At 39.6% G+C, this 20,452-nt stretch overlaps 1 protein-coding gene across 1 annotated transcript in view; it reads left to right on the top strand.

Moving 5' to 3' along the window:
• Window positions 1-20,452, top strand: part of LOC124789618 — an 81,015-nt gene that overhangs the window by 11,798 nt on the left and 48,765 nt on the right. The window contains exon 2 of the mRNA XM_047257038.1: window positions 921-1,145. Coding sequence (XP_047112994.1) covers window positions 921-1,145 — 225 coding nt within the window. The remainder of the gene's footprint in view (window positions 1-920; window positions 1,146-20,452) is intronic.

Consider the following 20,452-nt stretch of genomic DNA (forward strand, 5'->3'; position numbering starts at 1 on the left):
TGTAGACTGGCAATGGCAAGGAAAGCGTTTCTGAAGAAGAGAAATTTGTTAACATCCAGTATTGATTTAAATGTCAGGAAGTCGTATCTGAAAGTGTTTGTATGGAAGTGAAACGTGGACGATAAATAGTTTAGACAAGAAGAGAATAGAAGCTTTCGAAATGTGGTGCTACAGAAGAATGCTGAAGATTAGATGGGTAGATCATATAACTAATGAGGAGGTATTGAATAGAACTGGGGAGAAGAGGAGCTTGTGGCACAACTTGACTAGAAGAAGGGATCGGTTGGTAGGACATGTTCTGACGCATCAAGGGATCACCAATTTAGTACTGGAGGGCAGCTTGGAGGGTAAAAATCGTAGAGGGAGACCAAGAGATGAATACACTAAGCAGATTCAGAAGGATGTAGGCTGCAGTAGGTACTGGGAGATGAAGAGGCTTACACAGGATAGAGTAGTGTGGAGAGCTGCATCAAACCAGTCTCAGGACTGAAGGCCACAACAACAACAACAAAGTGACTAAGTTTGCAGCCTTGCAGTAGCTGCTCAATGTATATGATTACTGTCACACTTTTCGAAACACCTTAGGATTGTGGAGTTTATATTTTGATCAGGACATGAGAGATGAGAGATGAACTTGAGTTCTTTACTATGAAAAATGTCATCTACCTGTTATTCCCTAATTGACTGTTTAAATTTGTCTGTTGACATACCTTGGAAAACACATAAATGAGATAACTGCTCCTATTCTTAGCTTTTATCTTATGAGCTACATCTTTATGTTGAATGATTTTTTAGTTGCATCAGATTTTCACTTTTCTTAGTTCTTTTTTTCTTTACATACTCTGAATATGCTGTAAGTATTCTCTGATTGTTGTTTGTGTGATTATTTGTAGCATTAATAGTAGAATGTTACGTTACAGAAAATAAATCCCCATCAAGAACTGTAACGCCTGTAACGATGCACAGTACTATTATTGAAGCCTTGCATAGTAAGCTTCAGAAAATACAGGAGTTACTTCTTGGGATTCCTCCACCACCATCAATCACAATGCCTAACCACACAGTTGAAGAAATGCTAAGACTGATCAAGCAGAATGAGCATCTGATGGTACAGAAATCATTTACAAATAGTGGAAACATGCCAGGTAACATGCAAGTTCATAATCTACTTTCAGTAAATATTTAAGATCCAACCAGACAGGGAAGATGAAAGAGCCTTGTTGGGCGTCATTTGACAATCCATCAGTAGAAATCATGAGTGATTAATTCAGTGTAAATTATTTTTATGAAATGTTTATATTTCCAGGATTTGTCTTCATTAATAATGATAATAATAATAATAATAATATAATACTCATTTTGAGAGTAGTAGATCTGCATCTAGATCGGTGTGTATAAATTAAAAGCCAAATTGTGGTGTAGAATACTCAGTAGGGCAAGCATAAGATAAGGCAGTTCATCCACAGGAGACAACCTTACTATGAGCATTATTGTGTAAGTTTCTTACTTTCAAAGGAATGGCTGTGCCAGTGGTGCCAGCTACGATCTGTCACACTTTAAATGTTGTTATTGAATGAGATCATAATCTCCAAGCAAAATATGTGCAAGGAGAGCCATACTTAATCAAACATGAGATATTATGTGTAATGTCATCAGTTTAAAAAGAAAATTCTAAGAAATTTCCATTTGACATGTGGTGCCTTTCCTGTAGTGTTACTTTGTAAGTTGCTGTGACCTCCCTAAAGCTTCGTGTTGATTAAACACAGTCTCTACAACAAGCACAGCCCTTTCTAGAATATTTTTTTTATGCTCTGATTTGTTCAGGATCATAATCAGACTGCAGTTCTCAAGAAGTCCATCAAATTACTTTTATAAGAAATGATTTTTGGTAGACAACTTACATCACCTCAAATCTGCTGTTGAACTGTTGCATGGCACTTTTTCCCCATTTTTTCTTCCAGGTGTTATTCTATCTTGTGCAAGCTTGATAGCTATTACTAGGTATTTGCATGATCGTACAGTTTCTATAGACTTGCCATTAACTTTGTATTTATGTAATAACTAGTGTGTCATATAAGTATCACAATCTGTTCCATAAAATATCTAAATTATATTCAAACCATGTTGGAGGATTTTCAAGACTATCAAGAAGTAAGGCAAAGACAGTGTGTTACCTTGCGCCTTGAATTAAGTTACAATTAAAACTGCTGTAAGGAACAAAGTGTTTCAAGCAAGCTCCTGTGTAAGTTATAAGTAAACTTAATGTGCCATGCTGACAGCTCATTAAATCTGTGGAGTGGCTAAAGGCAACTGTAGCCAACACAGAGGTATAAATGCTGAGTGCATTGTCCCATTAATACTAATTGTGGACTCAGTCTCCATGTAGGTCCTCTCATCTCCATTTATATGTCACTGCTTAGTGAGGAAACGGAAACACGAATCATCCATTTGATGATTTTCGTTGTAGGTCACACAGGGAGGTCAGTGGCGTGAAGACATGGGAGGTCACACGACAGGATGTCACCAATCATGCAAAAGCCAATGCAGTCATTTGTTCATGATAAATGAAAACCACTGTTGTCATGAAAATGGATCCATTGTGCGTATTACCTCATCCACCGTTTTCTGCCCATGCTTGATATATATTCTGTCCACAGTGCAAAATGATTACAAAAATTGCAACTTGGGTTAGCTAGTCTAATGCGTTTAGAATCCCCAGTTGAGCAGGACATTGTTGGGATGACTGAGGTCATCAGATGTGTGCCTGGAAATTTGTCCATTTATCCGTCAACAAATCCTGACCATGTTTCAGGTAGTGTGGATAAAATTATGGCCTCAGTTGCATGAGAACTGGGAGGAAACTATCATAGACAGTAGGATGTCATATCTAAGCAGAAAACTGCCGTAAGTTGTATTTAGCAATTCAACCAATATTGTCCAGGGACATAATACTGACTGGGAAGAAATCACACATAGGGTTCCCAAGGGCCCAATCTGAGGTCCACTATTTTTCCTCATATATGTATATGACCTATCTAATACACAACAACCAGAATTAGTTCTTTTCGCAGAAGACACTACTGTTGTAATCAATCCAGGCAGCATTAGGGAGGATGATGATTCAATCGCACGTCCGGCCATCCTGATTTCCCTAAATCGCCCCAGGCAAATGCTGGGATGGTTCCTTAGAAAGGGCATGGTCAACTTCCTTCCCTAATCCGATGATACCTATGACCTTGCTGTTTGGTCTCCTCCCCATAAAGAATCCAATCCAATCCAGGCGTACATACAGAAACAGAAGAAATGTTAAACAGTGTCCAAGTATCATTGACTGGCTTTCTGAAAATGGTCTCAACCTCAATTTTTTTTTTTTTTTTAAATATGTAACATATTCTGTTCTGCTCATCTCGGGGTACTACACCATTGATAAGTGTAACATAGGATGAAAACTTCAAAAATCTTAGGTGTCCATATTGGTGAGAATTTAAACTTGGCAGAAGCACATTTTGAAACTCCTAAAACAACATTGTTTAGCCACATTTGCACTTAGAATCACTGCAAATCTTGGGGAGAGAGAAAACATAAAGTTGATATATTTTTTATATTTTCATTCAGTAATGTCAAATGGAATAATGTTTTCATTAAGAAAGTAAGTCTTTGTTGCTCAGAAACGTGCGGTTAGAATAATATGTGGTGCTCACCCACGATCATCTAGTAGACATCTGTTTAAGGAGTTGGACATTCTGACTGCTGCTTCACAGTATATTTATTCCGTCATGAAGTTTGTTGTAAATAATCCACTACTATTCAAAAGCAACAGTGATGCTAGAAGGAAAAATGGCTGGGTGCCATTCCTGCACAACCCTCTGCCCTCCCAGGATGTAATTTTTGTACACCACCAGTCTGAATCTAGTATCGTCTCATCTAAAAGTGTGAGAATGGTTTCAAAATGTTTGAAAATTGTGTAACTGAGACAGGATGAGTGTAGCAGCCCACTATTCACCTTGTCGCAAGAGGCAAAAGCTACCAAATTGTGCCATTTATTTCATTTGGGAAATGAACCTTAGTAAAGCCTTATAGAGTAAGTGGTCCACATTTAACACTCATTTCCATCCACCTGTGTTGCATTTCTGTTATCTACTTAAATTAGTGAACTCAATGTCATGCCAAAAACGCCTAAACATATTCATATATTACGTGAGTGATAGTGTGTCAGTAAATATTCCTGTGACGGGATTATCAGGGGAAAAAATTGAATTTTGAAAAATAATGTCGAATAGACTGTCAGTTACAGTGACTAACAGTCATATCGCTGTTAAGCCTGAGCATACTGCAGAGCAGTACCTCAGTGGTGAAGTCTCGTAGCCCTGCAGTGCTTTATGGGCTTACTTGTTTCTTTTTGTCAGGATAAGCTATTGAAGTTGTACAGACTGTAGCAATGTACAATGTTCACAGTATTCTCATTTGTAATACCTACAGTGAAAGTACTACAAAAGGAAGGAAGGAAGAGTGGTGATTCCATTAACAATGAAACATTAGATAGTGAGACCTCCGACTGGACAAAGAAGGTGGCTTAATGGCTGTACAGTTTCAAGCAAAAGCTGGGTATCTGACTGGTCCAATTCATCTTTCTTTGTAAAGTTTCACCGTTGTCAGTTTTTGCTACTTATTGTGATACACACTTATACAAATTTTCCCTCAAATGCACTTTTCAGCTTGGCATCCCAAGTGGGAGCCATGAATTGTGATGCCTCATGTGTAGAAATTTACAGTTGTGGTGTCCCTCTCAGTTTGGTACCTCAAGCAGTGGCTTGTGACGCTTAGGCCTATAACTGCTCCTGGTGTGATGAAACTACTTTAGTGATCTTACAGAATTAATCTCTATATAGAAAAGGGAATATCCTGACTGACTCATCACCACACATCACAAACTGCAAAGGGTAGAAAGTTGAAATTTGGAGAGGGTGTTGATATTATACTGTACGCATCGTTTAAGAATGGATTTTTCTAAATTTGTCCCCTAAGGAGGTGAAGTAGGGGATAAAATTTTATAAGGAAATTTTGCGGCTATAACTATGAAAACTGGCATTTAATTTCTTGGTCAGAAATAATAAAAATACATGTTACAGTATGTTTGGAAATTTGAGTCTTAAGTGGGTGAAATAGTGAGTGAATATTTGTTTTGAAAATAAATAGTTATTTAAGCACTACTATTTTTAAAGCTACATCTATGAAAATTTGACTTCTCAGTTAGAAATTAAAAAAGGAAAAAAAAAAAAAAAAGAAAGTGTTTCAGTGTTTGTGGAATTTCAACCACGAAGGGGATGAAATAGTAGAAGAAAAGTTTTTAAGAAATTATTTCATTGTGAAAGCATTTCTAAAGGTAAAACTATGAAAATCTGTATTTACCTTCTCAGTCAGAAATTAAAAAATACATGTTTCAGTATTTTTTGAAAATTCATCCACTAAGGGGGTGATATAGGGGATGAAATTTTTAATGGAAATGTTTCCTTATGAAAACATTTTGGAAGCTAAAAAAAAAGTTGACTTCTTGCTTGGAAATTAAAAAAACCTGTTTCAGTGTGTTTGGAACCCCTGAGGGAGTGAATTTTTATGAAGATATTTCGTTTATACTGCCTACGCAAGTGAAGCAGTGAGCACTAAGTTAGTTGCATAAAAAATTTCTTGAAACACATCAAGTAAATGGTAAAACTTATGAAACCTCACACTTCCTGCAGCTGATGGGGAAACTATAGTATGAATTTAACCTTTATATGATATTTTTTCAGTAACATATTATGTATTGTTCCTAATGATCTGTGGCGAACTGAGTTGCTGGTGTTGCGCTTGAAGAGAAAAACTTGATGGTCATTGCTTTTCATATTTCTCCCATTTCTGTTTATATACTAGCCTTTTTCCTGCGGTATCACCCAAGTTTGTGTTCAACACATGTATGGAACACACCACCTCCTCCCCCTCTCTTGTGTCCACCTCTTCCTCCCTCGGTCTGCCCACCTCATCTTCCCACCTCTGTATATCTGTCTCCCTCTCCTCATTCTGTCTCTGTCTCTTCATCTCTTCCTCCCCTTCCCTTTGCCCATTCCCTACACTCCCTCCCTCTGACTATATCTTCCTCATCCTTCCCTCTAATCATATTCACCTTCACCACTTTCTTTACATTTCTTCCTGGCCCTCTTACTTTCCCGCCTGCCTGCTACCCCTCTATACCCTCCACGTGCCTCATGCATCACCCCTCTTCCCCTCTCGTTGTCTATTCCTTCCTCTCTGTCGCTCTGTCCATCCTCTCCTCTATCCATCTCACCCTGCCCCCAGCCATGGCATGTGTAGCCCCTGAAATACAGTTGAGTAAAACAGGCTGATACTACTCCACAACAAGCCTGTCATGCAGGGCAGACTACACATCAGGGGCTTGAAAATCATTTATTTGCCTCTGACATGCAGGTTGCCATGCAAAGCAGGTCAGTAAAGCCTGTCATATATATATAAAACAGATAACTATTCCTCTCTGTTTAGTGTTACTCTCATTTTACTAGTTGTGAAGATTAGATGTGTGCCATTGCTCCAATCTATCGAGGATGAAAATGATTGTGTAACAAACCTCTGAGAAGTGTTGTTTTCTGACAATGTCCCCTATTTCAAATTACACACAGCAATCCAGTTGTCAAACAGTCCTTATCATGGTTTCATGTCCAGATAATCATTATTCAAGGAAATATTTTGTTTACTGAGCTACAGTGTAACTGGTTAAGAACTAATCAGTAGTTTTATTTATTTTTAAAAGAGGAAAATGCTGTAGTGTCAACAATCCTAATGTCTACATTCTGCCAAATGTTGCTAATGAAGAGAATGTTGGAGGCTTTTCATTTAATTGTTTTTTAAACAGGTGAGTTGTTATGAAAATAATTTATTTTCCAATACTGCCACAAGAGTTATCAGTTTTGGCAGTCACCAGCCATTTACAGTACATAAAACCAATGCTGAGCTTTACACCAATCACTGAGAAAACAAAATCAAATAAAGTGTAGTTTCATCAGTGGTTGGAATGAACCATGGCATCAGTTTTATGATCTTTTCTTTTTAACAATTCATTCTCAGCTTGGATGTAGTTGGGTGGGCCTTTGAGAACATTGTGTCCTAATGGGTCAAGATTCAAGCTGTGTTGTACCATTGTGGCTCCGTTTATTTGTTTGTTTAGATAAAGTGGGACAGCTCTAAAATTCTCCATTGCAGCAAGGGAAACCTCCAAAAACCTTGACTGGGAGTGCTAACTGTTGATGCTACTTGGCTGCGTGCATAGTGGCTGCAAACTGTTCTGTCAGTCACACTCTAGTATGAGCTAGCAGTGACATGAATAGACTCGCGGTTCGCGACCATGTCACCAGATGAAAAGGTCTGACTAATCTGTGAGCTTGAGGGGGGGGAGGGGGGGGGGGCAAACACTGCTCAGCATTCCCCCACCAACTCTCAGTGGCAGGTTTCCCCATGCGCTCACACTACAAGAAAGTCAATGCCTGCTTGCCTGTGACAAGTCTGGCAGACAGGGACACTTTATGTCCACTGCAATTACCCCTTTGATGTCCATGTCTGTTTTGCCAAATTTCACTGGTTTTGCAGTGTCAGTTGTTTTAGACATGGCATGGCTGCAATCTGGAAAGACCTTGCATCCATGCCAACATTCCACATGGTGTGCTGCACAACCATACACACAGACAGATTGTTCTTCCAGTGACAATTGTGCGAGTTGTGGTTACCAGCACATTTGCCACATCTTGATGTGTGCTGGCAGAACTCTGTCTTGTGACCGGTGAATCTTTGTAGTTCCACATCTGGTCCTTAGAGTGGAGCTTCACCATTACCTGTAAGCTCAAAGGCTTCTGCACCTCAAATATCTCGGTGCAGCCTCGAGTGTGGTAGCCATTGTTGACTGTTTTTGTGGCCTAGATGAATAGGGGAATTTCCTTTTTGTTGGTCCAGTTGTGCAAACAAACTGGCACACACCATAATCCGAAGTTATCCATCCCCATCCTGACCAACTTTTTGTTCACTGACCATGGTGGGTCCCTCAGTGGGGTGTGTTTATTGGTGTCTTCAACAGTACTAGTGACATTGGTTGATCTGTGGTGTACTGTTTTGCAAGATCCCTTATGTGCTTGTAGTCATACCTGCAGGTTACCATACTCCAAAGTATGCTGTCGCCTAAGGATTTGATCTCAAACTCAAATGCTGTGACACTTGTAAGCTTGTGCACTTCAGTCCAGCAGTTGCCCATGTACTTGATGCAAGGAACGAAGCATCTTCTGCAGTGCCCTTCTGATACTGGGCAGTCAGCTGTGGAGCATTTTTCCACTGCAGGATTGCCCTTTGTCCTTACGTAGCAGAACAGACTATAATCCTTCTCCCTCAAGAATTCCAAGGTATCTGCAGTTAATTCTGCCTTCCAACAATGATCAATTGTCAGTCTGTCATCCGCCGTGTCCATTATCATACTGTTTAGCACTACAAACTCCATGGTGGCAACAACTTCCAACTTCTTGGCAGACCTTCCACACGTTTTTTTCCCCATGCAGCTCAGCTCACATGACGATTTTGCATCACACCATAAAAAAGCACTCAACAATTTTGCCAATGCTGAGCAGTACAGGTCAATCCTCAACTGTCTCTCTTGTTCTGCTGAATCTTATGATGTGAAGATTGCCGGAAATGGATGATTTCATGTTCAAGTTGTTGTGAATGTACCTGAAAATAAATTATTTTCAAAACATGCAGTCACTACTGGCATCAGTATGACTGAAATGTTGTTCTTTTCAAGATGAGTTAATTAATTTCTAGTAGAAATATTATATTTTGGTCCAAAATGAGGCACATATTTCCACAAAAATTCACGATAATATCAGTAATGGTGGTAGAGGAGCCTTATCTTTATCTAGTGAGTTCACTTGCTTTAAAATTCAACACTTGCATAATTCTATATGTTCCATTGTTTTTTATTGTATGATCTCCTTTTGAGAGCAAAAATTCAGTAAGTAGAATTCAGAATTACACAGTTCTTTTTACTGCACTCTGTTGCCGTACTTGTACTGCACATTTTGAAATATCGGCTGTCTTTCTTACAGCACAAACTTATTTCTGTGTGTGTATGTGTGTGTGTAATTTGCTTTGTCGCCATCATTAAGATGACATGTTTGTTAACTTTTTTGCATGTTCTGTGGATCATATTTGTGACAACTTGCTATAATGTAGAATGTGTCACTGTGTTTACAAGTAAGATACATTGTCTTTCTGAAAACTGGATTTATCTTAATTTAAAACAAATTTTGATAATTGTAACACAACCATGTACAGATTCACCTATTGATTAATAGTTGTTAAGTGGAAATTATTTTAGTATGTTTTTAAAACTCTTATTATCTGCAAACTCATTAATTCACAAGGAAGTGGTCAAGAATTTTTGCAACTACATCCTGTGCTCCTTTTTGTGCAAAAATAAAGTGCTATAGTATTTTCAAATTGTGCCTGAATGTTCCCAATAAAATGAATAGTAAATTTATTGTGAGGCTGTTGTTAATAAGCTTAATTTTTTAAACAATTGCTTAATTGAATTTTGAGGTTGAACACAAGATTCTTTTTTATCCTTACATGTTTCTAAACAGTGAGTACTGTGTGCCCATGTGTGGAATAGGCCCAGAAAGTTATTTCATGTCATTGAATGGAAGTATGCTAAGTAAGCTAATTCTCTTGTGGTTTTATTGTCAAAATATGCAATTAAACATACAGTAACTGTCACTGAAGTAAAAAAATTTAAATGCTCTGTAATATATGGCTTCCAATCCTAGTTCTGATCAGTATTCACTGCCTGGAATTTTGAACACTCAGTTTTAACTATTTCCTTTTGCCATGCTGTACTATCGTCAGATGTAGAAGTAACTTTGGGTGTGCCCCAGCAAAATTGTGTAGAGACCCTTGCTGTTTGTGTTGTATATTAATGACTTTGCAGGCGATTTTAATAGTAACTCAGACTTTTTGCAAGATGATGCAGTTATCTGTAATGAAGTACTGACTGAAAGAAGCTGCATAAATATTCACCCTGATCTTGATAACGTTTCAAACTGGTGCAAAGATTGGCAGCTTACTTTAAATGTTCAGAAATGTAAAGTTGTGCACTTCACAAAAAGAAAGAGTAGCATCCTGTGACTATAATATCAATGAGTCACAGCTAGAATCAGCAAACTCGTAGAAATACCTGGGTGTGACGCTTTGTAGGTATATGAAATCAAATGACCATATAGGCTCAGTTGTGGGTAAAACAGAGTATTGAGGAAATGCAATCAGTTTACAAAGGATATTGCTTACAAATCACTTATGCTCCCCATCCTAGAATATTGCTCAAGAGTTTGGGACTGTTACAAAATAGGATTAACACAGGATATTGAATGTATGAAGAAGAGAGCAGCATGAATGGTAACAGGTTTATTTGACCAGTTGGAGAGCATCACAGAGATAGTGAAGAAATTGAACTGATGGACTCTTGAACACAGACAAAAACTATCCAGAGACAGCTTTCTTACAAATTTACAAGAACTGTTTTTGAATGATGACTACGTGAATTTGCTACAGACTCCTATGTATTACTCACATAGGGATCACACGGACAAGATCAGACTAATTACAGCACACACAGAGGCATTTAAACAATCCTTCTTCCCACACTCCACACATGAATCGCACAGGAAGAAACCCATTACTGGTACAGTGGGACATACATTCTGCCACACACTTTGCAGTGGTTTGCAGAGTATAGATGTAGATGGGTATGGTTATTGACGGTGATATATCATGCCTTGTACAGAATTGGATGAACTGTGTTGTGATTCTTCAGTTTCTCCTGTCGTATTTGTTGACCAAACAGTCCACAAGTATACTGCTGGTTCAAAGTGTCCAACACATACTATATTTCAGCGATGAGACATGTTGCCATTGTCAGATGCACTCACGAATTGAGTTCCTGAAGGCGTGCGGCCGACTTAATATCCCTTGCAACCGCCATCCTCTATGTCTGTGGTCTGCACCCATGGCTGCACGTGCCGGAGGTTGCGGAGATACTAGCATTGGCGTCAGTGATATCATTGATGTAAGTTTGGTGCCTGCTCTGGTCGCCAGATCGCTTTGTTTGCTAAAAGTCTTCTTAAGTAAACTCAGTGCTTGTTCCCAAATCTTGGTAAGATTATAGCCACAATCTCAGTTGATAGGATCGTCCCTGGTGTGAATTCCTATTTCTTCTCTAATGACGCTGTCCCAGTATTCAGAAATCTGTGCCGATAGCTGGTAAGTTTGTACTCCATCACATGATTGTTGGACTAATAGTGCTCTGCAACCGTTGACTTGTTGGGATACATCAGTTGAGTGTGCCTCTGGTGTACTCGGCAACATCAGATCAGAAGTCTGTGCCGAGAGCTGGTAAGTTTATAATCCAACACATGATTGTTGGACAAATAGTGCTCTGCAACCGCTGACTTGTTGGGATACATCAGTTGACTGTGCCTCTGGTGTACTTGGCAACAATCTTCAACGGTGCTCACTGTCTGTCCAATATATGTTTTCCCACATTGACATAGAATCCGATATATGCTGGTGTTCTGCAAACTGAGATCATTTTTGACACTTCCCATTAATGCTCATGATTTATTGAGCAGCTTAAAGACAGTTTTTACTCAGTGCTTCTTCAGTATGCATCTGATTTTCCCGATAGTGCACCCATGTATGGTATAAAGGCAGTGGCTGAATCGTCCTCCGTGATTTCTTACATCTCCACAGGTTGTACTGTTGTGGGTGGAAGGCGTGTCAAATCTGCCATTCTGCGTACCTGTTTTTTTTTTTTTTTTTAAAAATACAGTTCTAGGGTGTTCTAGCTCCTGGGGAAGCATCTGAAATGGTGTGCACCCTGTGTACTAGTGTTTTTAGTACCCCATTCCTCTGTGAAGGGTGATGGCAGCTTTCTGCATGCAAAGGTAGGTCAGTGTGTGTTTCCTTCTGATACACTCTATGGCCAAGGATTCCATCAGCTCTTCTCGTGACCATGATGTCCAGAAATGGTAATCTTCCTTCTGCCTCGGTCTTCATAGTGAATTTGATGCTGGGACGTGTGGAGTTCAAATATGTAAAGAAGGTAAGGAGTTTGTTTTTGCGTAGGGCCAGATGACGAATGTGTCATCCACATAATGGAAAAAATACATGTGTTCCATTTGGTTGACGCCAGGGCTTCCTCCTCAAAGTACCCCATATACAAAATTGTGACCAGAGGCGAGAGTGGGCTGCCCATTGCAACTCCTGCCATTTGTTCACAGTATTCTTCATGAAACAGAAAATACGCGGAGGTCAGGACATACCTAAAAAGGTTGGTGGTCTTATAGTGTAATTTCTGACCAATAAGTTCTAGTGACTCTTATAGAGGTACCCTACTGTATAACGAAACAATGTCAAAACTCACCAGGATGTTCAAGGCTTTTACTCTGAAGTTGTTGAAGGGTTTCACAAAATCCACAGAATTGTGAATATGATGAGTGCATTTGCCTACGTAAGGGCTTAGTATTTCCATCATGTATTTTGCCAGCAAATATGTTAGTGCCCTAATGTTATTGATATTGGGATGCAATTGCACACCATCTCTTTGAACTTTAGGGAGTCCATAAAGTCTTGGCGGTACAAGTCTTTGAGGTAACAGTTTCTTGGCAGCCCCCTTAGGTAAATCCGTGTCCTTGAGAAAAGAGCCCTAGCCTTGTTCTCTGCTGTCTTTGTGGGGTCAGCATTGATCTTCCTGTAGGTATTGTCATGTACCAGGCTCTGCATCTTCTCGATGTAGTCCTTGTGGGAAAGGGTAACAGTAGTGTTGCCTTTTTCAGGGGGTAAGACGACAATCTCAGGGGACTCTCTCAGGCCCCAAATAGCTGCCATCTCTCTGCTGATAATGTTCAGCTTCGTAGACTTAGTTCTCGTCAGGTTTCTCAACATACTTCTTCGGCTGCTTCAGGCGGTAGTCGCACCACAACTTGTTCAGCTGCACTGACGATGTCCATGACTGGTGTGAACTTAGGGCTGGGAGCAAAGCTAAGGCCCTTCTCCAGATCGGAAACCGCATTATCACTTGGCTCCATGTCAGTCAGATTGTTGACCGTCTTTGCATGGGGCCTCCAGTGGTGATGCTTTGTCAGAGAGGCATGAGAATTTTGATATTTGATGTCCTGTGGCCTTCCTATGGATTGTATTGGTTGCCACTCAGGTAATAGCATCAAGCCAATCCCAGGTCCAGGAATTAAAATGATTGGCCAATTGTAAATTTAGTCTGAATAGCACGTGGGAGTTGTACTCAAGATTCTGGCAGGTAAAATGCACTTTCATTTACCAAAGCAAGGCTGGCCGACTTCTTGATTCTCCTGGCTGCTGCAGAATCAATGTGATGCATTACCTTAGAAAATGTGATTCTTCATTTTCTCCAGGCGTATTTTATGACGAAATAAATCTCGGGTGAACAGCCTGGTGTGAGTGTGCATAGGACACAATATTTCGGCAATCGACCACGTTCCCATCATCAGGTGCGCTGATGTACTGATTGGCGGTGGGCCGGTGCCATGTATATATAGGACAATCCCCCCTCCCACTCCTCCCTCAGGTGCTTCCTATGAATCTGTGCGGTCTGTGCACCTCGTGCGGTCCAGGTACAGTGTCTGTTCTCCTGCTGTCTGGGCGCTGTGTCCTAGGCTGTTCACCCGAGATTTATTATGTCACCTTAGCAAAGTTCGGCACAACATGTTGGGCATGACATCTCTTCGGAAATGCAAGAACTTGTCAAATTTCTTCATGCTGTGACACATCTCATCCCCATAAAGATTCTGTTTTTCCTGGTGTATTTGTTGATTGAACAATCCACAGTTGTACTTTCAATTCATAGTGCCCAACAGGCAGAGTATTTTGACAATCAGGCATATCACCATCGACACATGCGCTGACGAGCTGAGCTCCTGCAGGCTTGTGGCCTACTTAATATCTCCTGCCCCCACGACCGGGGTAGACAGACAACTTACATCAATGCTGTCACAGATGCCAACACTAGCATCTTCACAACCTGCAACATACGACCGTGGGCACAAACTGTGGACGGAGTGGCTTGCGGGGGTGGGGGATATTAGTTGGCTGCATGCCCTCAGGAGCTCAGTTGCGTCAGTGTACCTTATGATTGAGATGTCTGTTCGCTGAAATGTTGTGCCCATTGTACACTATGAACTGGCAGTACACCCATGGACTGTTTGATGAATGAACAGTGTCTTTTCTAAGTTAGGTGACAGACTGTTTACACTGAGAACCAATGAGTAATACTTCTGAATATTTCATGTATTGCTCCTTCTGTTGTTGCAGGTCTGTTGGGTTTTAGTATGGTGCCTGATTATCAGGAAGGAAAATTATATTTGCTGTAACAATGTAAGATGGAAGGACATTTATGTATTACAAGATCAGGAGTGCTCCCGGAATTGAACCCTGTGAAACACCAGTAGTAATTTCTCCCCACTTTCAAAAAGATTTGGCATGAAAGCTATATGACCTACCTAACATGTCATATGAAGTTATTAGTTTACATTGCACTTCAAAAGAAATGCTTATTAATTTTTCCACTAGAATTATGTGATTTACATGGCCAAATGCCTTAAGTAGATAACAACAAATGCTAGTAGGTGAAATATTGCCATTCAGATATTTTAATAAGTAGTCAGTGAAATTGTACATGGCATGTTCAGTGGAAAAGTCCTCCTGAAATCCAAATTGTGACTGACTCAGAATTTTATACTTGTAGATAACCTCATTTCAACATATATACTTTGCTTTACATTACAAAACTTTTGAGGAGAAAGTTCGTTCTGAAACGGGTGGACAGTTATTAATACTTGTTCTAATACAGGTTGTATACGACCCGGGAAATCCGGGAAAAACCCAGGAATTTTTCGGAATTCTGGGAATTTTTCATTGTTTTAGCTTTCAGTTAAATTTTTGTGATTTCGACTGATAAGAATTGATTCTCTAGCAAAGAATGTTACTGTATCCTGCTACTGGAGAATGATACTGCAGCAGTAAAATATAAAGGAGAGGGGGAAAAAAATAAAACTTCAGTGGCAAAGGAAATGCGCCATTTACAACAACAAAACACCATGCACGCACAAGCATCTGCAAACAGCAAAAATATGTCAAAAGGCCTTAGGGCGAAGACTATGTAATACTTCGTAACAATAAACTGCTATGGGCATGATGTCACAACTGTTTACATTAGGTACGTTTGACCAGTTGCCAAGGGGCTCATGCGCATGCGCAGTTGACTATTGTATGAGCAGTACTTTCTCCCGCTTCCGTTACTTTAAGTGAGGTCGTTAGCTGTATAGGCAGTAGCAGCAAGCACCCACATACTAACGAGAAAAATTTTTCTCTCGCACCCTAGCTGCAAAATTCGCGCATGCACAGAGTTGTAGTGGTGCTGGGATTAGTCTCCACGTGACCCGTGTTTGCGTTAAGTGATTTCGCTGTTTCCTCCTTGTTTACAGCTCCCACATCAAATGAAAACAAAACGGATTTCTGTGGCCGGGAGCTATCAAGTGAATTAAAATACATTCACATAATTACGGAGGGCAAAATTGTATTATTGGTTTCAGTTTTCTGATTTTATTTTATTTCCAAGTTTTTAGCAGTCAAGCATTAATCGCTTTGCAGAAAAATTAAGTTATTTCTGTCAGTTTGCTAAAGAAATTTATCCTTATTAATCTTTCCGCTGAGGCAATCAGTTTATTCGAAACAGAAGTGTTTCATTATGACACACTACTGGCTAGTTCCAACTGTTCGCTGAATTTAAGGTCCATGTTTTCATCTTCTGCCATGTATGACAACATGCCATAATGTTGTTGTGGTCTTCAGTCCTGAGACTGGTTTGATGTAACTCTCCATGCTACTCTATCCTATGCAAGCTTCTTCATCTCCCAGTACCTACTGCAGCCTACATCCTTCTGAATCTGCTTAGTGTATTCATCTCTTGGTCTCCCTCTACGATTTTTACCCTCCACGCTGCCCTCCAATACTAAATTGGTGATCCCTTGATGCCTCAGAACATGTCCTACCAACCGATCCCTTCTTCTGGTCAAGTTGTGCCACAAACTTCTCTTCTCCCCAATCCTATTCAATACTTCCTCATTAGTTATGTGATCTACCCATCTAATCTTCTGCATTCTTCTGTAGCACCACATTTCGAAAGCTTCTATTCTCTTTTTGTCCAAACTATTTATCATCCATGTTTCACTTCCATACATGGCTACACTCCATACGAATACTTTCAGAAATGACTTCCTGACACTTAAATCAATACTGGATGTTAACAAATTTCTCTTCTTCAGAAACGCTTTCCTTGCCATTGCCAGCCTACATTTTATATCCTCTCTACTTCGACCATCATCAGTTATTTTGCTCCCCAAATAGCAAAACTCCTTTACTACTTTAAGTGCCTCATTTCCTAATCTAATTCCCTCAGCATCACCCGACTTAATTAGACTACATTCCATTATCCTTGTTTTGCTTTTGTTGATGTTCATCTTATATCCTCCTTTCAAGACACTGTCCATTCCATTCAACTGCTCTTCCAAGTCCTTTGCTGTCTCTGACAGAATTACAATGTCATCGGCGAACCTCAAAGTTTTTATTTCTTCTCCATGAATTTTAATACCTACTCCGAATTTTTCTTTTGTTTCCTTTACTGCTTGCTCAATATACAGATTGAACAACATCGGGGAGAGGCTACAACCCTGTCTTACTCCCTTCCCAACCACTGCTTCCCTTTCATGTCCCTCGACTCTTATAACTGCTATCTGGTTTCAGTACAAATTGTAAACAGCCTTTCGCTCCCTGTATTTTACCCCTGCCACCTTTAGAATTTGAAAGAGAGTATTCCAGTCAACATTATCAAAAGCTTTCTCTAAGTCTACAAATGCTAGAAACGTAGGTTTGCCTTTCCTTAATCTTTCTTCTAAGATAAGTTGTAAGGTCAGTATTGCGTCACGTGTTCCAATGTTTCTACGGAAGCCAAACTGATCTTCCCCGTGGTTGGCTTCTACTAGTTTTTCCATTCGTCTGTAAAGAATTCGTGTTAGTAATTTGCAGCTGTGACTTATTAAGCTGATAGTTCGGTAATTTTCACATCTGTCAACACCTGCTTTCTTTGGGATTGGAATTATTATATTCTTCTTGAAGTCTGAGGGTATTTCGCCTGTTTCATACATCTTGCTCACCAGATGGTAGAGTTTTGTCAGGACTGGCTCTCCCACGGCCGTCAGTAGTTCCAATGGAATATTGTCTACTCCGGGGGCCTTGTTTCGACTCAGGTCTTTCAGTGCTCTGTCAAACTCTTCACGCAGTATCATATCTCCCATTTCATCTTCATCTACATCCTCTTCCATTCCCATAATATTGTCCTCAAGTACATCGCCCTTGTATAGACCCTCTATATACTCCTTCCACCTTTCTGCTTTCCCTTCTTTGCTTAGAACTGGGTATCCATCTGAGCTCTTGATATTCATACAAGTGGTTCTCTTTTTTCCAAAGGTCTCTTTAATTTTCCTGTAGGCGTTATCTATCTTACCCCTAGTGAGATAGGCCTCTACATCCTTACATTTGTCCTCTAGCCATCCCTGCTTAGCCATTTTGCACTTCCTGTCGATCTCATTTTTGAGACGTTTGTATTCCTTTTTGCGTGTTTCACTTACTGCATTTTTATATTTTCTCCTTTCATCAATTAAATTCAATATTTCTTCTGTTACCCAAGGATTTCTACTAGCCCTTGTCTTTTTACCTGCTTGATCCTCTGCTGCCTTCACTACTTCATCCCTCGAAGCTACCCATTCTTCTTCTACTGTATTTCTTTCCCCCATTCCTGTCAATTGCTCCCTTATGCTCTCCCTGAATCTCTGTACAACCTCTGGTTCTTTTAGTTTATCCAGGTCCCATCTCCTTAAATTCCCACCTTTTTGCAGTTTCTTCAGTTTTAATCTACAGGTCATAACCAATAGATTGTGGTCAGAGTCCACATCTGCCCCTGGAAATGTCTTACAATTTAAAACCTGGTTCCTAAATCTCTGTCTTACCATTATATAATCTATCTGATACCTTTTAGTATCTCCAGGGTTCTTCCATGTATACAACCTTCTTTCATGATTCTTAAACCAAGTGTTAGTTATGATTATGTTGTGCTCTGTTCAAAATTCTACCAGGCGACTTCCTCTTTCATTTCTGTCCCCCAATCCATATTCACCTACTATGTTTCCTTCTCTCCCTTTTCCTACACTCGAATTCCAGTCACCCATGACTATTAAATTTTCGTCTCCCTTCACAATCTGAATAATTTCTTTTGTTTCATCATACATTTCTTCAATTTCTTCGTCATCTGCAGAGCTAGTTGGCATATAAACTTGTACTACTGTAGTAGGTGTGGGCTTCGTATCTATCTTGGCCACAATAATGCGTTCACTATGCTGTTTGTAGTAGCTTACCCGCATTCCTATTTTCCTATTCATTATTAAACCTACTCCTGCATTATCCCTATTTGATTTTGTGTTTATAACCCTGTAGTCACCTGACCAGAAGTCTTGTTCCTCCTGCCACCGAACTTCACTAATTCCCACTATATCTAACTTCAACCTATCCATTTCCCTTTTTAAATTTTCTAACCTACCTGCCCGATTAAGGGATCTGACATTCCACGCTCCGATCCATAGAACGCCAGTTTTCTTCCTCCTGATAACGACATCCTCTTGAGTAGTCCCCGCCCGGAGATCCGAATGGGGGACTATTTTACCTCCGGAATATTTTACCCAAGAGGACGCCATCATCATGTAATCATACAGTAAAGCTGCATGCCCTCGGGAAAAATTACGGCTGTAGTTTCCCCTTGCTTTCAGCCGTTCGCAGTACCAGGCCGTTTTGGTTATCGTTACAAGGCCAGATCAGTCAATCATCCAGACTGTTGCCCTTGCAACTACTGAAAAGGCTGCTGCCCCTCTTCAGGAACCACACGTTTGTCTGGCCTCTCAACAGATACCCCTCCGTTGTGGTTGCACCTACGGTACGGCTATCTGTATCGCTGAGGCACGCAAGCCTCCCCACCAACGGCAAGGTCCATGGTTCATGGGGGGGGGGGGGGTTTACACATTACAATATAGAAATGCTTCTATGGAATAAAACTGGTCATCGTATTTCCAAAAATGCTTCATCTTCATGCTGCTAAAGATGAAGTGATGAAAAAATGTGAAAATTTGGTTCAGTCAGTTTATTTTTAAACTAATGACTTGAATAATATACAGAAATTTGAAAACTAAAATAATGGGAACCAAGATTATTTTGGTTTCAGAAAAGGTAAAGCTGCAGTGAAACAATTCTGACTTTGCACTCAGGAGTGGAAGAGGAGTAAAGGAAAATCGGGACATATTCTTAGCATTCATGGATGGAAAGAAAGTCTTTAATAATGTTAAGTGGATAAAGGTGTTTGAAAACTTGAGACAGTGAATATGAGCTATAGAAGAATATTTATTCTCTACTGTATGCATGTGAGACTATGAAAGTGGGAGATCAAGACACACACACATCTTTTCATGAGGGGGGCTTGTAGCTTGTTTCATCGGTGTTTCAAAGAAGCAATGGGGAAAGTTATACAAAATTTTGGAATAGGCACAAAAGTGCAAGATGATCAAGTACAAACACTAAGATTAGCAAAGCACACAACTATTCTGGCTGAAAGTAAGGGAAATTCAAAAAGTTGGTTGGTTCAGTTAACAGCATGTTTAGTTCCAAATATGGATTAAGCATAAGCAAAGTAAAGATGAAAGTAATGACAAATACTAGGAAGCAGAACAATGACTATATTAATATTAATTATTGGAACAACTTGGTAATTGTAAAAGTACTGAAAGAATTTAATCTATGAAGCATGATTATGCAGGACTTGTAAAACAAGGAAGATATTAACATTTGTATGAATAAAGAAATATTTTTTTTTCGTGAAATTGACTTGATTGGTATGAAATAAAGACATGTAATTAACACTGTGAAGACTGGCCACTTAGAAGAATGTTGGGCCAAAAAAACTGGCCATTTATGCCATTATTTAAAGCATTTCTGACATATGTATAATTGACATAGCTTCAAGAGCAATTTACAAAATAAAAGACGACCAACCTTCAAGATGTATTTTTCATATTCACTTTAGTTTCTTGATAAGTACACATTTTAAAGTAATGGTGGCAGAAAGTACAATTATCTTTCCAAAGAGAAACTGTGAGGAGAGTTAATGAGCAATTTCTCCCTTTGAACTTCTAAAATTTTATTGGCTCACCATTCGTGACAGCATCTGTTACGTTTGCTT

This window comes from Schistocerca piceifrons, chromosome 3 (assembly GCF_021461385.2).
Source record: "Schistocerca piceifrons isolate TAMUIC-IGC-003096 chromosome 3, iqSchPice1.1, whole genome shotgun sequence".
Classification (NCBI taxonomy): Eukaryota; Metazoa; Arthropoda; class Insecta; order Orthoptera; family Acrididae; genus Schistocerca; species Schistocerca piceifrons.